This window comes from Talpa occidentalis, unplaced genomic scaffold, assembly GCF_014898055.3.
Source record: "Talpa occidentalis isolate TD23 unplaced genomic scaffold, MPIMG_talOcc4v2.1 talOcc4.9, whole genome shotgun sequence".
NCBI classification, from domain to species: domain Eukaryota; kingdom Metazoa; phylum Chordata; class Mammalia; order Eulipotyphla; family Talpidae; genus Talpa; species Talpa occidentalis.
The window spans coordinates 32,302,395-32,321,598 of NW_023605305.1; the positions used below are offsets into that span (position 1 = coordinate 32,302,395).

Consider the following 19,204-nt stretch of genomic DNA (forward strand, 5'->3'; position numbering starts at 1 on the left):
GATGTTAGCACTTTCTCTGAACTACAAGTGACAATGCACTGTGATAAATGCTAGGTATTTCAAGATTAAAAAAAAAAAATTTAAAAATTTATAGCTTAAAAATATTTTGTTTTTGAAGTCTAACAGTGACCAGATGTGTCATATGAGATGTCTAGGCAGCTATTGTTTGCCTGTGCTAGCATGGCATATTGCAATTTTTCTTTATTGTCTTGTTTAAGAAATTGACACATAGAAATGAAGGATGCAACTCATATATAATAAAAACTGGTGAATAGTGTGATTTTTCATGCTTAAAGGAAAAAATATTTACTCTTTGTTCATATTATTCATTCAGAGCTGCTTAACAAATGATACTCTCCTGAAATTTTCCATTGCATTTGACTTCATAAAAACATTTTAAACCTTATTATTATGAAAGCTCAGGGCCTTTCTTTTCTGATTAATGCATAATGTTGCTTATAAAGTAAAGCAGATAATGCCTACTTATTGAAACTCTTTACTTGAATTGAGTACTTTAATACATTTGAAGAGCTACTAGATGCAGGTGAAGACTGCAGTATGGAATTCTCTCCTCTGCAGTTGCTAAGGTGACACCTCCTTTAGACTTCTAGAAGCTGTATTGTTTGCTTGTTTAAAGAAGAGACTCAGGCCCCTAGAGGAAAGGCACCTCTACTGATTTATTTTTAAATTATTTACATTAAATTGATCTCTTTAACACTTCCATATTTATGTAGGAAGCCTGTAAAACAAACAGCTTCTTTAATGAGTGATTTAAGCAGCAAGAGTAAATAAAAGTTATGTGTATTTTTAAAGTGGATTTTAGTTCTGAGACAGATGATTAGTTCATTTTGTACAGTAGTAGTTCTGGGGGGTCTTAACCTCAACATGAGGTTATCTGACTTTTATAAAGAACTCAGTAAGATTCTCTGTCTCTCTCCAGTTTTCTGCCTCTCTATATATATGTGCACACACATTTTTCTTAGGCAGTAATGAGAGTTCTTTTACTTTCAGAGGTCCTTGCTCATAATAAAATCTGAAAAATTTGATAAAATATTCTCAGTGTCGGATAGATCTATATGCTTCATTGGAATTGAAAGTAAGTTTGGCTGTGTACATTAGCATATTTTTAAATGTGTTGAAGTTTTGATTTTTATATACCAGAATTTTTTAAAGCAAATGAAATATGAATTGATACATTTATCATGTGTTTACTGTTATCTATTAAAAGAGATGCTAGAATTTGTTCCTATATATTCATTTATTCATTCAACATCTGATTTAAACATTATTCTAAGTTCTGAGAATACAGTAGTGAACCAAACAGATAAAAGCCTTTGTCTCTTCGGTCATCTATTCTGGTAGAGGAGAATGCCAATAAATAAGATAAATTAGCAAAATATAAGTATATTAGAGAGTGGTAAATCCTGGGGAGAAAAAATAAAGCAGGAAAGATGAAAATGAAATAGAAGTGAGTTTGAGTTAATGTTTGGGGGAAGAAGTGGGGGTTGAAATTTTAGATAGGGTGGTCAAAGGAAGACTCCCCCAAGATGATCCCTTTTGGTGAAAGAGCTGACGGAAGTGAGGTATGGTGGTGTAAAGTACATCCAGGAGAGGAAATGAAAGATGCAGAAGAGTGTGCATATCATATTTGAAGAACAGCAAGGAGTACAGAAAACCACAGATGTAGTGGGAGATGAAGTCTAAGAGGTAAAATGTAAGGCCTTGTAATCCACAGAAAGGACATTGAGTTTTACTCTGATGAGAAACTATTAGAGGGTTTTGAGCAGAAGAATGACTTGATGTGATTTATGTTTTAGTAGTATCAGTTTAGCCATTGTGTTGAGGATAAAATGTAGGAAGTAGATATAGAAGCTACTTAGAAGGCTATTGTAGGGCCTCCCCGGTGGCACAGCGGTTGAGCGCTGGGTTGCCAAGTTGCCTGCAGCCTCTGCAGGGCTGGTTCAATTCCCAGCTCCCCGGCCACTGGAGGAGGGTCCCACATGGTGCGCAGACCTCTCCTGCCACCCGCTGCTCCCCTAAGCAGTGTACCTTGGTCCTTCTGACTGCTCTGCTCCCCGCTCTGGCTCTGGTGAATTCTCTCACCCTCCCGTGCTTCTGACTGTACCCAGTGCTTGTATAAATAATAAATAAATAAATCTTAAAAAAAAAGAAGGCTGTTGTAATCCAGAAGAGAGATGCTGGTGACTTGGAAAGAAACATGGTAGCAGTGGGAATAAGAACCTAGTGAGAAACGATTGAACTGTGTTTAATCAACTTTATTGAAGTATGATCAGCATACAATAAAATCTACATATTATATAGTTAAGTGAGCTTTGACAAATTTATTTTCTCATATAACTGCCACCACAATCAAGATACAGAATATTTCTATCATCCAAAAAATGCCTTTATTATTTACTTCTATCCCCACACTTAATCCCTTGCCCCGGGCAACCACTGTAGATTAGATTTTTCTTTTGGAGAATTTCACATACAGGCTGCACTCTTTTATCTAACTTTATTTTTAGCTGAGCATCCATGTTGTTGTGAATATTGGTGCTTTGTTCCTTTTATGTTAATAGTAGTCTGTTGTGATACTGCATTTATTTTGAAGCTTGAATTGTCTGTAGGCATGCAGGAATTAAAGAGTTGCCCCACTGAGGTAGGGAAGATTGCAAGAGAAACTAGTTTGTATAGGGGAGAGCTGGATTGAAGTTGGGGGATGTGGGCATCAGGAGCTTAGCCTGAGGCATATTTATAAACAACTTCTAGATGGCTATCAAACATTCAGGAGTTATTAAGTAGGCAGTTGAAGTGTGGACTTCAGGAGAAAGTTAAGGCAAGAAAAATAAATTTGGGAGTCATTGGCATAGATAGTATTTAATGCCAGAAGATTTGAGGGGGGGATGTAAAGGGAAAAGAGGACCAAATAATGAGCCCTGGAGCACTTAAACATTTTTTAGGGGGTATCAAAATGAGGCTGAGCTAGCAAAAGAAGCAGAAAGGAGAGAAGTCAGATGAATGTGGTAGCCAAGAAAGTGTTCAAGGAGGAGAAAGGCATTAGCGACTGTGTCAAATGCTACTGATAAAGGAAGACTGAAAATTGACTGCTAATCACAGGATTAAGAGGTAGATAAACAGCGCTTTCAATTTATGCTATGAAGGAAACTTATGCTATAGAAGAAAAGTGGAAAGTACTGCAGTAGCTCAAGAGGGGATGCGAACATGCAGTTTTTGGTTGTTTTTTTTAAGATACGAGAAATAATAGCATGTTCTTAAATTGTTTGCAATGATTCAGTAAAAAGGGAAAAACTGATGCAAGAGTGAGAATTGTTTGGTGTCCTTGAGAAAGTAAGAGAGGATGGACCCTAATACATTGGTGAGGCATTGTCTTTGGCTAGGGGCATGGATGGTTCATCTGTTGTAACAAGAAAGAAGGTTAAAGTCTATGAACAGTGTGTATGTAGGTAAGTTGTGACCGATCCACTCTTCATTTCCACTGTGGTTTAATCTCTAACTGTCCTATGTGTTCTGTCCTACATGTTCTGTATCCTGAAACATCATTTGCATATAGTAAAGAGGGTTGGTGCCAGGAAAAATATAAAATACCCTGAAACTATATATAGATAATTTTTAGATAATTACAATGATTATTAGTTGTGGTAACTTGATATTTAAGAATAGATCTAGTTTTAAAAGGATTCCTTAAGATCCTCAAAACAAAGTCAAATTAACTTTAGTTTTGAAAAAGACTGGTTTTTTTCCCTTTAGGCAATAATTAAAATTACTTGCTAAGTTTTCAAAAGATTTAAAAACAGGGGGCGGGTGTGGTGGGGGGGGGGAAGATTTTGAAAACATGCCTTCATTCTATTTTTTTAGAGATTAAAAAGAAAATAGTTTGCCAGTTTTTCTATATAAACCTGCTCTTTTTCTTTTGAACAAGTACAGAAAATTACCCCTTTTCCCGTTAGTCAGATAAAGTTGTTTACAGGTAGATTCTTGACTAGACATTGGGTAGAAAGCAGTTTTGATATTAAACTAGCTATTGAATTCAAACATTTATTGTGCGTGTAGTATGTGTAACACTGTGCTCAGAACGAAAGTATACAGATAAATAAGAAATAAGCCATGATGTTTTATTTACAGGAGCTTGTAAGGAAGCAATTACAATATAGTATGAAATATACTGTAGTCAAAATTTGTATAGGGCAATGAAATAATGGAGAGGTAAAAGAGGTAACCAGTCAGTGCTTCACAGAAGAGCAAAGTTTATCTTGTTACCTAACAGTCTGACCCCAGACTTGCTGAATTAGAAACTCTGGGAATGGACCCTCTTTAGTGATTCTGATGTACTATAGAATTTGAGAACCGTTAGTCTGGATCCAGTGGTTTCACATGTTATTCCAGTTGTTACGTTAGATGTTACGCATTAGTTGGACTTATCCCCAATTTGTAAGTGAGAGAAGTAAGACACAGAGTCAAGTAACCTGGCTTTCATCTTAGATCATCTTTACGATGTTCTAACCTACATAGAAAGGGTTCCTGGCCTGAGGCAAATCTGTGTAAAAGAATCTAAATTTTGAAAACATTTAGTGTGTAGTGTTATATATTAACTAGTTCTTCATAAAATAATTTCTTATTTCAAAAGATTTTACTGAAGTCATCCTTTAAGCAGTGTGTTCTTAAATGATTTAAAGTATGAAATTTATTTGCAAATTTGCCTATACTTTTAAAACAATGCAAGTTATATAACATGAAATTCAACATTTTAAATGCTTATTAAAAATTAGGGGCCTCCCTGTTGGTGCAAGGGATTAAGTCTCCGCACTATGAAGCTATCCACAGCCACTGCAGCATGAATTCAATCCCCAGCCAGGGAGTTAACCCACATGGCACAGCAAACCTCTCCTGTCTTGCCCACTGCTCCCCTCATCAGTGTATTTTAGTAGATCTACCTGTTCTGCTCCCCACTCTGTTTCTGGTGAATCCTCTCACCTCCCCCCGAACCCCCACACCTCTGGCCTACGCCCCAGCCCTTGTAAGTATAAATAAATAAAATACATCTTTTAAAAAATTGTTTGAATTAGTAGAATCTTCGAGAACTGTGTTAATTTTAATGGAAGTCATCTGTTTGGTCTGCTAGCTGACCTTTTCTACTCAGTCCATTAGAGCTCGCTCATTTATTAAAGTGCAGAATTACTAGAGATCAGCCCAGTAGTGAAGGAAAGTTTTTAATTGAGAAAAGTTATATTGATCAAGTATATTAGGGTAACATCGCCTCTACTGCATTAACATCAATCAACTCAGCATGGCACATCCGCATCATTAATCATTTAGAAGAACAGGCAATATATCACTAGACTAACCCATGGTTGCAGGCTTAAGTGTCTTCTGCTTTAAAAATAACCATCTCAGTATTATCATTAGTAAACAGATTCCATTATCTTATGTTGATTATTGATTAAAGAAATCTCCCTCTGCAGTTTTGTATTTTTTATTTTTACATGCTAACCCCTTCTCAAAAACAAAGAAAATTTATAACCATTTATAGACTTCATGTAAGGGAAGAAAATCAGCTATAATTAATTCTCTAAATAGATGTTATTTCAGTACCCACTGAAATGTCAGTGAATTCATATATTAGGAGTTTGTTGTCTGACTGTTGGAGAGATGGATCTAACTGGTATAACTTTTTCTTGATTGCTTTCTGTTCATGATCCTCCCTGAATATTTAAAATTAGAATTTTTCCAAGTTGAACTAACTGTGAACTGTTTGGCTCAGTGAGTTGGTAGGACTAGAGTGGATATTTAAATTTTGTGTATTATTTTATGTTTTTATTCTACCATTCCCTTTTCCATAACATCTAGTAGTAAACTATGTGCTTGCTATAGAAATTTGGGGACATATAGAATGCGTATAGTGATGATACTAATAATTACATGTAATCCTTTCACCCAAAGATAATTAGCAACTTGTTTGTAGATATTCTTCTGCTCCTTCAGTCATATTTATGCTTTCAAAATTGAGTCATTGTATATAAAGTTGCAAATTTTCTGTTTTAAGTATTATGAGTATTTCCCCATGAGATATAATGTTTTAAGAAAGTGTGATTTCTGAAATAGTTGTGTAGTCTTTTAAATGTGTTGAATAGCCTTGATTTAAAACTGTAGCCAAATCTCAGTTTACCATAGAACTGAGAAAAGAGAATAAAACAAAAGAATTTGTCAGAACAAAAGACATAAATATTTTTAAGATTCTTAGCACAACCCCCCCAATTTTATTTCTAATGATTTATCATCTTTAAGAATTTCTTGTGTTATTTTCACTTTGTGCTTAGTGAATTATTTTAAGCATTATGATTAGGCATTAATTATTATAAATATAAGTCCTAAAGTCTAGGGACCACTGAATCAATGACATTTTACTATATCTACATTATATTTTACAAAATAGGGTTAAATTTATGGAGTGTACCAGTGTTATGTTTGAGTTTTTAACTGATATCTTGGTCTGAAAATATATGCTTTCCTAAAGAAAGGTGAAGATAACATATTAAAAGTTTATAGCTAAATATAGGGAAGGAAGGCAGTGACTTATTGACAGTTCTAATTCCTTGGAGAGCTGCTGGGGCAGAGAGTGAACTCTTCAGTGTGCTTGTAATGCAGACTGCCTGTACTACACTTTATACCCTGAAAATATATTTGCCTCCTTTTAATTTTGTTAAAGTCTAAAGGGCTTCCTTATCCTCAGTGTGTTAGGAATAACATCTGTTTTTAGAAAACAGTTTGTTTAAATTGTGTAACAAATTAATTTTTATCTAAAGTAACATAATTATAGTTTCTTATTAATATGATTATATCACTTTATTATTTTGGTCTTTGCCTTGAAAGTGGAAAAAAAGAATTAAGTAGTCAGTTCTTTTTTCTTACATTTTATTTGCCTTGTTTTAGTTTTCTTACTGAGTTTTCTAACATGTCTTATCTTTAATATGTCTTTTTTCTAACATATCTTTCTCTTTTTTCTTTCATTGCCTAATTCAATAGTTGAGTGATTCTATAACATAATTCTTCCTTTCTGGATAACTCGTAATCTTGGTATAATCAATGGAAAGTATTTTTGAAATTCTTTATTCCTCCTTGTGAACTGATATTTGGCTTAAGCTTTTCAAAATTACCTTGTATCTTTCTTCCCTTTGCTTGCCCAGAATGCATTATAGATGTATTCTACTTCTTGGCTCCCCCTGGAGAAAGGAGTATTTTCTGAATGTATATTTGGGTGGTAACTTTAATTTTAGGATTAATTGAATCTGAGACTCTTCCAATCCCATATATTTTTGCAACCCACCTCTCCTGATTTGTTTTTCCTCCTATGTTCTCTGTATTGTAGAATAGTACTTCCATTTACTCCAATTTATGCAAAGTTGAAGCCTTCTCTTTCCCTATATCAGCATCCCCACATTTCTCCTACATCAAGTGACATGGCATAGCCATTGAGATTCTACCTGGTTTCTATCCCCTAAGACATTGATATGGCCCAAGTGTTTATTATTTCTGACTTTTACAGTTTCTGTATGTATGCTTTTCAACTTCCTTCTCTCCCTTTTTCTGGTCTCTGTACTCCCAAATCACTTTCCTTACTGATATCTAGGTAAACTCTCTAAAACCATTGTATTCCTAACCTTTTTTCCCCACCACTCAGTGTTATAAGTCTAAAAGATTGAAAACTCAAATCCTAATTTTCTTAAATTTAAGATTAAGGAACAGTGACCCCATCACTTAAAACCTGGAGTTAAAATGATTGGGAAACAACTTTTGCAGGAGTTAAAATTATTAGGATATATTTATATATTCATCTGATAAGATTTTCTTTGACTGGGATTGAGTTGATTTAGAAGCTGGGAATGAGTTGAATGAATTGAAAAATACCCATTAATCTGCATCTGATTTTCATTACCTGCTTTGAGTCAAACATATCCAGTTGTCCAATGCAGTCTGTCCAGGAGAAGCACAGTATTGCTTCAGTTATGCAAACCAGAAGTTGTGGGGGAGAAACACTTTTGTAAATATTTGCTTGTGTTTTATTTGACAGTTTGGAAACTTCAGCTAAAACTATTCATAAATCTGCAGGGGAGCCAATTGCGGCAGCTTTGAAGGATACTAAGTAAAATAATGATTTCTTAATACAATATATTTTTAGACTCCAAATATAAAATGTAATCATACATTGAATAATGAAATCAATGTAATATTGTTCCTTATTCAACAAATACTTTTTAGCACCTGTTTGCTTGGTTTAATTCTAGGGGCTTGGGACACATTAATAAATAATAAGGATACCTGCCTTTGTGAAGCTTACATTCCGATGGCAAGAGACAGATAATAAATAATAAACATAAATAAATTTATATGTCACAAGGTTACGTACAATTTTAAAAAAAGAAAAACAGAGCAAGATATGGGAAATTGGGAATGTTGGATTGAAGGAAGGGTCAGGATTTAGTATCTCCCAGTAAAGGGGTCCTGAAGCCAAAACCAAAAAGTTTTGGTTTTTAGTATCCTCACTGAGGAGGGATCATTTGAGAAGTTGACAATTTATCGTTTGTCTAGCAATGATGACGATCATTTAGTTGCTAAGAACGTGTCAAATTTTGAGAACTAAGGAAATGTGTATCAGATTCCATTCTAGACTTCAGAGAATACACAGGGCACAAGGGAAAGAAAAAATATAAACAAGCATTAACAGATGCTCTGAGAGAAGCCTATATAAAAAATATAGTAATATAGTACATAGACCTTACTTTCTGTTGTTATGATAAACAGTTTTTAAAAGCAGCTTATTTAAACTATGGCTCCTGATTATCAAAACATTGACAAAGATTACTTGAGATGTAGAGTCTTGTGATTTTTCTTTCTCTCTGCACCTCTAGATTGCCTTCTTTAAAAAACACTCACTTGGGGCCTCACTGGTGGCGCAAGGGATTAAATACCACACTATGAAGCAGTCTGCAGCCTGCAGCACAAGAGTTCGATCCCCGGGCAGGGAGCTACCCTCATGGTACAGCAGACCTCTCCTGTCTTGCCCGCTTCTCCCCTCAGCAGTGTATTTTAGTCAGTCTGCCTGCTCTGTTCCCCACTCTGTCTCTGATGAATCCTCTCACCCCCCTGCATCTCTGGCCTGTACCCCAGCTCTTGTATGCATAAATAAATGAATCTTTAAAAAAAAAAACAAAACACTTCCCAACCTGTCCAAACTTATTGCAAGTTATAGTCAGTGTCACTTGGAGTCACCTGATCATCTAAGTGGTAGAATGTCTTAATCAGCAATCTTCCCTCCAACTGTCCATCATGTACATACCCACTAATGAAAACACATATAATATGCAGAGATTTTTTGGTAATGACTAGAGAAATGACAAATAAGATTGACAAGTTTTTGCTTTCTAGGAGCTTATGTTCCAGTTGAGGAGACAATCAATAAATAATCAAATAAAATGTCACATAAATTATATACTTTTGTATATAAACTGATTACAAACTGACTCTAGAGCTTTTGTTTATGTGAGTTATGTTTATTTACATTTACTAGGTTAGAAATTAAAACTGAGGGCTTTAAACTTAATCAATAATATCAATAACAAGCCCCTTTACTAATAATATTTTATGAAAAAATCATTTTCCCAAACAAGAAAATAGAGGAATGACATTGTTTTACAGTTTTTGTAAACCTTTTAAAGACATTGTTTTCATTTTTGTAAATCTTTTAAATGTTTGAGTTAAGATAAGGTAGCGGGATTCTCATTTATAATTCTGCATTCAGTCTATTGTGATATATTATTTTGGTTGAAGTATGTGAAAATAATGTAGTCTCACACAGATACGTAGTTCAAATAGGGAAGAGTATTTTGTCTTTTCAGATAATTGTGACTATTCTTTGATACTTCACCAAAACTCAACAAGTGTTAGTTGCAGTGTAAAATTTGAAACTCTTGTTTTGTTTGTTTGTTTGTTTGTTTTTGTGGGACCCTCGCTGGCGGCTGGGGAAAGAACCAGCGCTGCAGAGGCTGTGGGCAGCCTCGCAGCCCAGTACTCAACCGCTGCGCCACCAGGGGAGGCCCTAGAATTTGAAACTCTTATCAGTGATTTTTATGTTTGAAAATACTCTATTGCATTAAAATTATCTGGCATGCCTAGCGCTTTGAATGTATCCCTTTACCCTGTATAAGATTTTGTAGCAATACATTTGCATCAGTGAATTTTCCAGATTTTGACACATTTCTTTATATTTGTGACATTAAAAAAACACTATTTGTTGAAATTGCCCCAAACTCGTCAGAAAAGACCTTAAGTGTGAACAATCTGTCAAGGTCATGTTGGCTTGTGAATACAGGTTTTCTAAAATTGTAATATTTGCTTGAAGCCTGAATTTCATAACTGGTAACAAATTGTCATTTTCTCCTGAAATGACAGGCTCACTTCAGTCATTTTCAGGGAAATATCTGCCAAACACCCCAGCGTGAGTAATTTAGCTTGTCAGTTGTTCTTTCAAGTAAACATGCTATTCCATGACAAAGGAAAAGTGCACACAAAGAAGTTTAGACTCAGGCAATTGCACAAGTATTTTTCCTTGAGATAATCATCTTATTTTGGTATATGAAAGAAGTGCTTTATGCATATTTCCTGTTTGTCACGTAGACTAAAAAGCATATATAATCAAGGGTTGAGATTTAATAATGTTAACTGCTTCTTTAAGGGCTCTTAAGTGTGATAGGATGTTTTCCCCCTGTAAATACATGGCGGAGAAGAATATAATGTCTACCAGTTCAGCTTGGTGCCATTGTTTCCATTGTGCTGAGGTACCAGCAGTTTCATCACCACTGCCTTTGCATCATCAGTGTAAGTGTCAGCACAGTGAAACACTCAGTGTCACAGTATTATGAAAATCATCTTTCCTAAGAACCCCCTGACCTCACTTCAGTTTTGTATATCCTATTTCATCTGAATGTCAGTAGATCCTGTTTTGGAATGTGTAGATACAACTCAGAGGTGTTGAGTTTTTATCCACTGGTAATTACAGAAGTAATGAAACTTGAACTTGAACCCAAGTTTTCTGACTAGAGTTTTGGCCTCTTGTTCTTCCTGTTTCATATATTATCACCAAAATATGGAAATGTTTATTTTGTTATCTCATAAGAAGGGTTTTGTGTAGAAAGAAGGGCATAAAAATTAGGCTTACTTAACAGGGAAAAGTTTCCTTGAAGCCTAGAGACTCCATTTTCATTTGTTGTGTCCTAGGGGCAATGTTATAAAATATTAAACTTTTCTGTTTCTTTATTCTGGAAAACAAGGATGATAATAATAGCCATTTCATGTAGTTCTGAGGTATACTTAGTTAATACATGTTATATGTTTGGACATAATCAGATCTTGCTGACACAAATTAAGTCTCAGTGGAGTTAGTTCTTTATTTTTTTTAAATTAAAGTAACATTGCAGGATAACATTATATAAGTTTCAGGTGTGCATCATTGAAAACCAGCATGTACATGTACTATATTCAGCAGAGTTAACTTTTAATTTTTACAGAGTTAGAGACAAGGCTAAGGCATTTCAGCTGATTTCAGCTGAGGGAACTACTGGAGCAAAAGTAGACATTGTGAATCAGGTGAACAGTAAGTACAGTGTACAATATAACTGATATATAGTGATTCATGGAAGAGTATAATTAGGAGGAAAGTGGGGAAGGTAGATTTGGTGCCTGATTGTTGCCGGATGTGAGCTATAAACTATTACTCAAAGTCATGCCCCTTATGGCTAAGACAATGACTAGTATGTGGCATGTATTTATATATTACCTGAACACTGGAATGCTTGAATAAATTTAAGGAAGGAGAGCTCTCTCTTACAACATATGTGGAGTAAACAACATTCAGCATAGCATAGAATGAATAAGTAGCTGATAAGTAGCTCTGGGAGGCTGTTAGAAAGGTTGAAGATAACTCTTTACTGAATGGGGTACTATCCAACCAAAAGACTGTACTGTTCAGGAGACTAAGTTACTTGAGAACATAGCTTGTCTTACCCTTGTTTATAGGTCCAGCATAGTGGCTGATGCCTACCGAGGCTCAGTAGATATTTGAGCAGTGACTCAGCACTCAATCTTGTAAAAATATGGTTTTGCGTAATGTTTTCATTTCACAATAACTTTCAGAGAAAAGGACGTCTTCATGATTATAGAGGATGATTCCTCTTTTTTACTTTACAAAACAGGCAAATAACCACTTCCTTTTACAGATAGGCAGCAATTTATTCATAAATTGTTATATGTCTTGAAGAAGAACATAAAGTAGGAGGAGAGATTCTTAATTAGTAGGTCAGGAATAGTATTATAGGAGTTTTGGAAATTTATCTTAAGATCTGCCTCAAATATGTAATGTAGGAACTGTGAATAGATGTAATAAACATCTCAAATTATAAAATCCTGAAAATGTAAGTATTTTACTTACTGGATGGATATTGTGTTTTCTTTTGTTTCCACATAAGCGAGGCATTATTAGGAATAAAGAGTTACTAATCCCTTCCTTGCTCATTTTCTCTGGCAGTTTATTGGGTTATTTATAGAACTGTTTTCTCCTAAGGCTATGTGTAACCTTAGGACCCTGTCCCCAGCAATGTGAACTCCCTCCTCACTTTTCTTGGCTTCTGATTCCCCATGCTACACTTTCCCACTGTGTCGATTACCTCTTTATCCTGCTTTGCTTTTGGTATTAATGCTCCATGCCAGATTGTCTCTTAGCTTGATATATACTCTTCCTTAGCTGAATCTTCTGCCCATTTTGTGCAATACTTTCCTCCTCCCCCCACCCCAATCATAGTACTTTAAGCCACAGAACTCATTTGAACTCATATGATTTCTTTCCTCCAGGGCCCCTTTTTTTGTCCTAGGATTGAATCCAAGATCCCATATTGCATTTAGTTCTTTTCTTGTCTTATATGACCTTGACATTTTTGATGAGTATTGGATTTTTTATACAGTGTCTCTCAATTTGGATTATCTGATGTTTTCGCATGATCAGATTGAGAGTATATATTTTTGGAAAGAATTTCTCAAAAGTGATGTTATTTCAATCTCCATAGATAATATTGGTGTGGTATGTGACATTAATAAATTTATTACTGGTGATGTTAACCTTGATCACTGGATTAAGGCAATTTCTCCTTGATTTCTCCCATCACAAAATTGCTGCTTTTCTTTTTGGAATTAAAAAATATCTTGCATGAGATATTCTGAGACTATGTTAATATCCTATGTCTCCTCAAACTTTTTCCCATTGATTTTTAGCTATGAATGTTACATTGGTGAATCTTACCTGCAATAATTATTGCTGTGGTAATTTTTTAATGGTATTTTTAAAATCTCATTTCTTTTATAATTATTAATTGTAATTTTTTTAATTGTAATTTTTCTGAAGGAAGAGATGTGCCTTCATCCCCATTTATTTACTTATTCACTTATTTATATCATTAATGGACACTTAGATATTTATTTTCTGCTATGGATTAAAATCCAGTACTATCATTTATTCTGTGCCTCAAATTCTTAAGGCTTGGGTTCACTTCTGTTTTCTTTTGAAACATCCCCATTCTTTTTCAAGCACTTTCTATATCTTTGTATGTAGCTACCTAAAACCATAAATTTATAATTCATTCTAGCTTCCTTTCTTTCCTTCTTTGTAATTTTTCTCAGACAATGAGAAATCTGGTTCTCATTACTTAATGATATATTCACTGGTTTGTAGTTACAAAATTGCCAACCTGTAAGCTTATGAAAACTAGGTTTACTAACTTGAGCATAGTATTTGTATGCAGTTCTTATATATTTAGCCTTTGTGATATCTAAAAGTTTTCTAAAAGTTTTCTAAAAGTCAAAAGTTTTCCAAGTAACTTAGGTTTAATTTTTTCTTATTCCCTATTGTAGTTGACATTCATTTGTAGCATAGTTAATTTGTTACAGTTTTGTATTGTTTTTTAGGTTCCCCCTCCCTTCCTGTTTGATTTTAATTATACTTTGGAGAGTATTTGAAACATTATTGTTGTTCTAAAGAGTCTGAGTATATACAAAAAGATGAATTCAGAGAAAAGTTGCTACCTCCATATGCCTACGAATTGTTTCCATTTTCCCTGGATTTCTATCCTTTTCCAGCTGTGCCTTGTGAACATTTCTAGTTCATTCTTACTATATTTTGCACAGGTAAACAGATGCACTATATTTTTTTTATATTCTCTTCTTCTTACATTGCCTTTTTTTTCCATTTAGTATTGTATCTGGAAATCACTTCAAATAACAGTTTTTATACCTGTGTAGTATTCCACAATTTATTCAATTGCTCTTCTCTGTAGGAGTATTTAGGTTTTATCCCATACTTTGCAGTTATAAACAGCGCTACAGTGAGTAACGTCATGTATATATACTTCTGTTATTGAATATTGGTTAGATTTTTTGCATATTCAGCCACGCTGTATTTCTGAATTAAAGTCAACCTGCACGTTACGTATTAATGTTTTATATAGAATTTTTGCACATTTGATAGTGTGTTAGAATTGCCTATAGAGGGCCTCCCCAGTGGCACAGCAGTTGAGTGCTGGGTTGCAAAGCTGCCCGCAGCCTCTGCGACGCCAGTTCGATCCCCAGCTGCTCCCCGGCCACCAGAGGAGGGTCCCACATGGCGCGCAGACCTCTCCTGCTGCCCGCAGCTCCCCTCAGCAGTGTACTTTGGTCCTTCTGCCTGCTCTGCCTCCCGCTCCCGCTCTGGCTCTGGTGAATTCTCTCACCCTCCCGCGTTTCTGACTGTACCCAGTGCGTGTATAAACAAACAAAACAAATAAATAAATAAATAAATAAAAACATGCCTCTATTAAAAAAAAAAAAAAAAAGAATTGCCTATAGATTATTTTCCTTCATAATTGCCTTGTCAGATTGGTATCAAAGTTAGGCTTGCTTACAGAAGAATTGTGGAGCATTCTTTTTCCGGTTCTATGGAAGATTTTGTATTATATTGGCATTATTTCTTCCATTAATGTTTGGCAGAATTGAAACCTCCAGGGCCTGGATTTGTGTTAATGGGATGATTTTCAATTACTTCTGTTCTCTCTTTTGTCTCCCATGTATTCTAATCACATGCATTTATGCCCTCTTGCCTTCTATGTTACTTGCCTTCTTTCATATTTTCTGTTTTTTTGATTGTCGTCTTTAGTTCTGAGTTTATCTCTCTTCCAACTCCCTACTTATCTCTAATTGATCTACTCTATTAAACTAATCCATTGAGTTCTTAATTTTGCTATTTTTTATTTTAGAAGTATGTTAAATTATTTTAAAAATCTGTGTCATTTACAAAATGATTTCTAAGTCTCTGCCAAAGTTTTCAGTTTTTTATTGACTGTATTAAGCATAGTTACTTTTAATGTGGGTTTGTTCAAATACCTGGAACTCCTATTGATCTGTTTCTGTTGTCATTTTACTCTCATTTATATGTGGTTTTGTGTCCTGGTATATTTGGTGATCTTTACTTATGTGCTAAGCATTGTATGTGAAATACTATTTCTAGCAATAATTCCTGCAGCTAAGATGATACCATCTTTCTACAGAAAAGATTTTCATTTGCTTTTGCTGGCTGGAGGCCTGGAGTCCCTAACAATTTGGGATTGTTTTATCCACTTTGGACGTCATGATTTTTCTGGGCTATCCAGATAGTCATTTGTTTTAACTTTGTTTTATTTTTAATCCCAAGGTGCAGCCCTTTGATGTCCCAACAAAAAAAGAAAGAAGGCAAACATGACCTATTTGCCAGAACCCCAACTGTTGGTGACTTCAGGTCTCCAACTACTTTTATTTTTAATATACTATTTGTTAGAGCAGTTTTGGTTTCATGGAAAAATTGAACAGAAAGTACATAGAGTTCACATATACCCCCGGTCCATGCATAAGGCCAAGGCTTTTAAGTATATTGCTCAATTTTATAATTCCTCTCCTGGAATTTATGTGTCCAGGAGAAAAGCAGTCTAAAACACCAGACTTAACGTTTAGGTGTTTATCTTCTCTTAGATCTTGGCCTGGTAATTCATTAACCAGTTTGTTGTTTTCTGATCTCTTCAAGTAGTGTTTTTCAAATAATTATTCCAGCTTTTCTGGTTGTTCTCAGAGGGAAGGTTTACCTGAACAATGTAAGCCTGCTATTATTGAATACAGTTGTCCCTTTTGCTATAATACTGCCAGTAGAGTACATTTTGGAAGGAATATAAAGGTAAGCCTATTTTGAAAATGGCACAGCTAAAAACTTTTCTATTGGCATAGTGGTTTAAAATTTTTACTTTCAAGCACACAGATATACAGCAGGTCTCTGAATAACATAATGTTAATGTGTTTCATTAAAATATTGACTAGAAAATAATTTTGGTCTACACTCAAAGAAATGATATTATTTGAGAACCCTGCTTTCATTTTACATCATTGAGCTTAGTATCACAATTTCCAAGACCCTATCGATGATGTTAAGTGATAACTTGTTATTGTAGAAATTAAGGTCTTAGTTTTTATAATCTTTTATTCTAGCTCGTGATGCTGATGAGAGAGAGAAGTGGATCCATGCCTTAGAAGAAACAATTCTCCGCCATACTCTTCAACTTCAAGTAAGAATTTTTGCATGACTTCTGGATAGTTCATTAGATTTTTGTTTGTTTGTTTTCTGTTTTTCTTTTTTAATAACTATGATATATGTGAGAATTTAAAATTTCAGAGTTGCTTATTCTTTATAGTATTATTCTTTATAGTATTATGGTTTATGAGAAACCATACTAAACTATACTTGTATATACTTACTGTACTTACTATATTAAGTAAACTTACAGTCACAATCTTTTGCTTTTTTCTATAGGGTAAAATACTAATTTTTGTTTCTAAAAATACGTGTGCAAGGCAGTGTTGAAAGTGAAATTATTTTTTTAAATGAGCCAGATTCAGTTTTTAAATTTAGAATCTATATTGGTTATTGATATAGCCAAATTATATAATAATGCTTGATAATAGATGTGTTGAAAATTTTACCTACTTTTCTTGTTATCAAATTTGGTGATTACCATATGTGTTGGGCAGTACTCTTTGGGATAAAACTGAAAGTAAAAACCCAAGCTGGTTTAAAAAAAAAAAAAAGCAGTGTGACTTAGGTGTGATTTGAAGTAGGCAGTTAAACAATATTGTGAGAACCCAGATAGATCATCTCTATTTCTAGGTTCCAGATCTTCTGAATCGGCTTTGTTTTTAGATAGGTTCTCCCTTTGTGGTGTTGGTAAGGTAGATGCAGCAATTTCAGCCTCTCATTGTATCCATAAGAAGACATTGTTCTTTCTGACCAAATAGAATTTAGTAGGATTAGTACTGATCACATTGGCTTTAGTCATTTCCCCAATCTTGACAGTCACACTTTCACAGTCATATGTTCTACTCTTGTAGAATATTTTACTGACAGCAAAGTCAGAATAGGGGGGGAAAATATGCTGGGTCACAAAAACAACTAAATCTACTCAATCATACTAAAAATATCAAAATTTTTATTTTGATTAGTTTTATTTACAGATTGAATTTTAGAAAACTGATGTTATATAATTCTCTACTTTGTCCTATACTAGGAATTGACTTGATTATACAAGGTGCTGTAGGGCATCCAGGTCCTATAGGATGGTGAGTTACCATCATTTGAAAGTATTCAAATAAAGACTTAAGAAAAACACTATTTAAAGATGTGCTTATTAAGGGTCTATAATAAATAAATAAATAAATAAGCAAGCTGTTGAATTAGGGGACCTCTAAGTTACTCTATGAGCCATGTTTTTTAAAAGCAACTTCATAATTTCTGTAGATTTTTGTTTTTCAATTTAGGCAATTTTATAAATGACTATAGCATCCTATCAGCACATTTGTGATCCAGAAAGAAGATAAATATTGTAAGAATGAAATTAGACTGTAGCAGATGAGGTTCCTTCCACAGTTGGTCAGACTGACATTCAAGTCTCTCTATGATGTATTCTCAGCTTACCATTCTAGACATTATCTGCCAGTATACCCCTGTATAAACCTTCTACTAGAGTGTTGCTTCTTACTTGTTTTCTTCTGAACACATTTTTTTTCTTTTTTCTTATTTTTTTCTTTTTTATATCATTGTTCATTTTTAAACAATATTTTACTTCCCCCCACCCACTCAGGTGTAGTCCCCATAGAGTTTCCTTCACCATTGCATCCATGTACCATCATCTCAGTCTCCTGTGCTTCTCCTTCCCTCCCTCTGATCCCTCTTCCTCCTCCTTCCCTGCAGTATGTCTCTCATTTATAATTGTCTGTTTTTGCTTTGTTGTGTTTTATACTGTTACTATTTTTTTACACTGACGTCTTATTTGGTTCCCCTATATTCCTGCTATAACTGAAACCTTCCGATATTTTTCTTTTTCCTTCTGGCTTATTTCACTGAGCATAATTCCCTCTAGTTCTGTCCATGTTGCTGCGAATGGCATGAGTTTATCTTTTTGATTGCTGAATAATATTCCATTGTGTATATATGCCACATCTTCTTGATCCAGTCCTCTATTTTTGGGCATTTGGGTTGTTTCCAGGTGTTACCTATTGTAAATAGTGTTGCAGTAAACATAGGTGTACAGGTATTCTTTTGAATCAGTGTTTTTATGTCCTTCGGGTAGATCCCTAGTAGTGGAATTGCTGGGTTGTATGGTAGCTCCATTTTTAGTAGACTGAGGAACCTCCAGACAGCTTTCCATAGTGGTTGGACCAGCTTGCACTCCCACCAGAAATGTAGAAGAGTTCCTTTTTCACCACATCCTCACCAACATTTGTTGTTGCTTGTTTTTTTTTTGATATATGCCATTCTTACTGGTGTAAGGTATCTCAATGTGGTTTTAATTTGCATTTCCCTGATTATAAGGGATGTCGAACATTTTTTCATATGCCTGTTGTCCATTTGCATTTCTTCTTTGGAGAAATGTCTTTTAAGTTCTTCTGCCCATTTCGTGACTGGGTTGTTTGTTTTTGTTGCGTCATGTGAGTTCTTTGTACATCTTTGTGATCAGCCCTTTATCAGTTGACTGGAGTGCAAAGATTTTTCCCCAATCAGTGGGGTTTCTCTCTGTTTTGGTTAATGTCTCTT

At 34.6% G+C, this 19,204-nt stretch overlaps 1 protein-coding gene across 5 annotated transcripts in view; it reads left to right on the forward strand.

The window, feature by feature from the left end:
• The window catches only part of OSBPL9 (oxysterol binding protein like 9), a 122,610-nt gene that overhangs the window by 37,001 nt on the left and 66,405 nt on the right, over positions 1–19,204 (forward strand). For all 5 annotated transcript variants that reach the window (XM_037498277.2, XM_054691369.1, XM_037498276.1 and 2 more), the window contains exon 4: positions 16,606–16,682. In XM_037498277.2, coding sequence (XP_037354174.1) covers positions 16,606–16,682 — 77 coding nt within the window. The remainder of the gene's footprint in view (positions 1–16,605; positions 16,683–19,204) is intronic.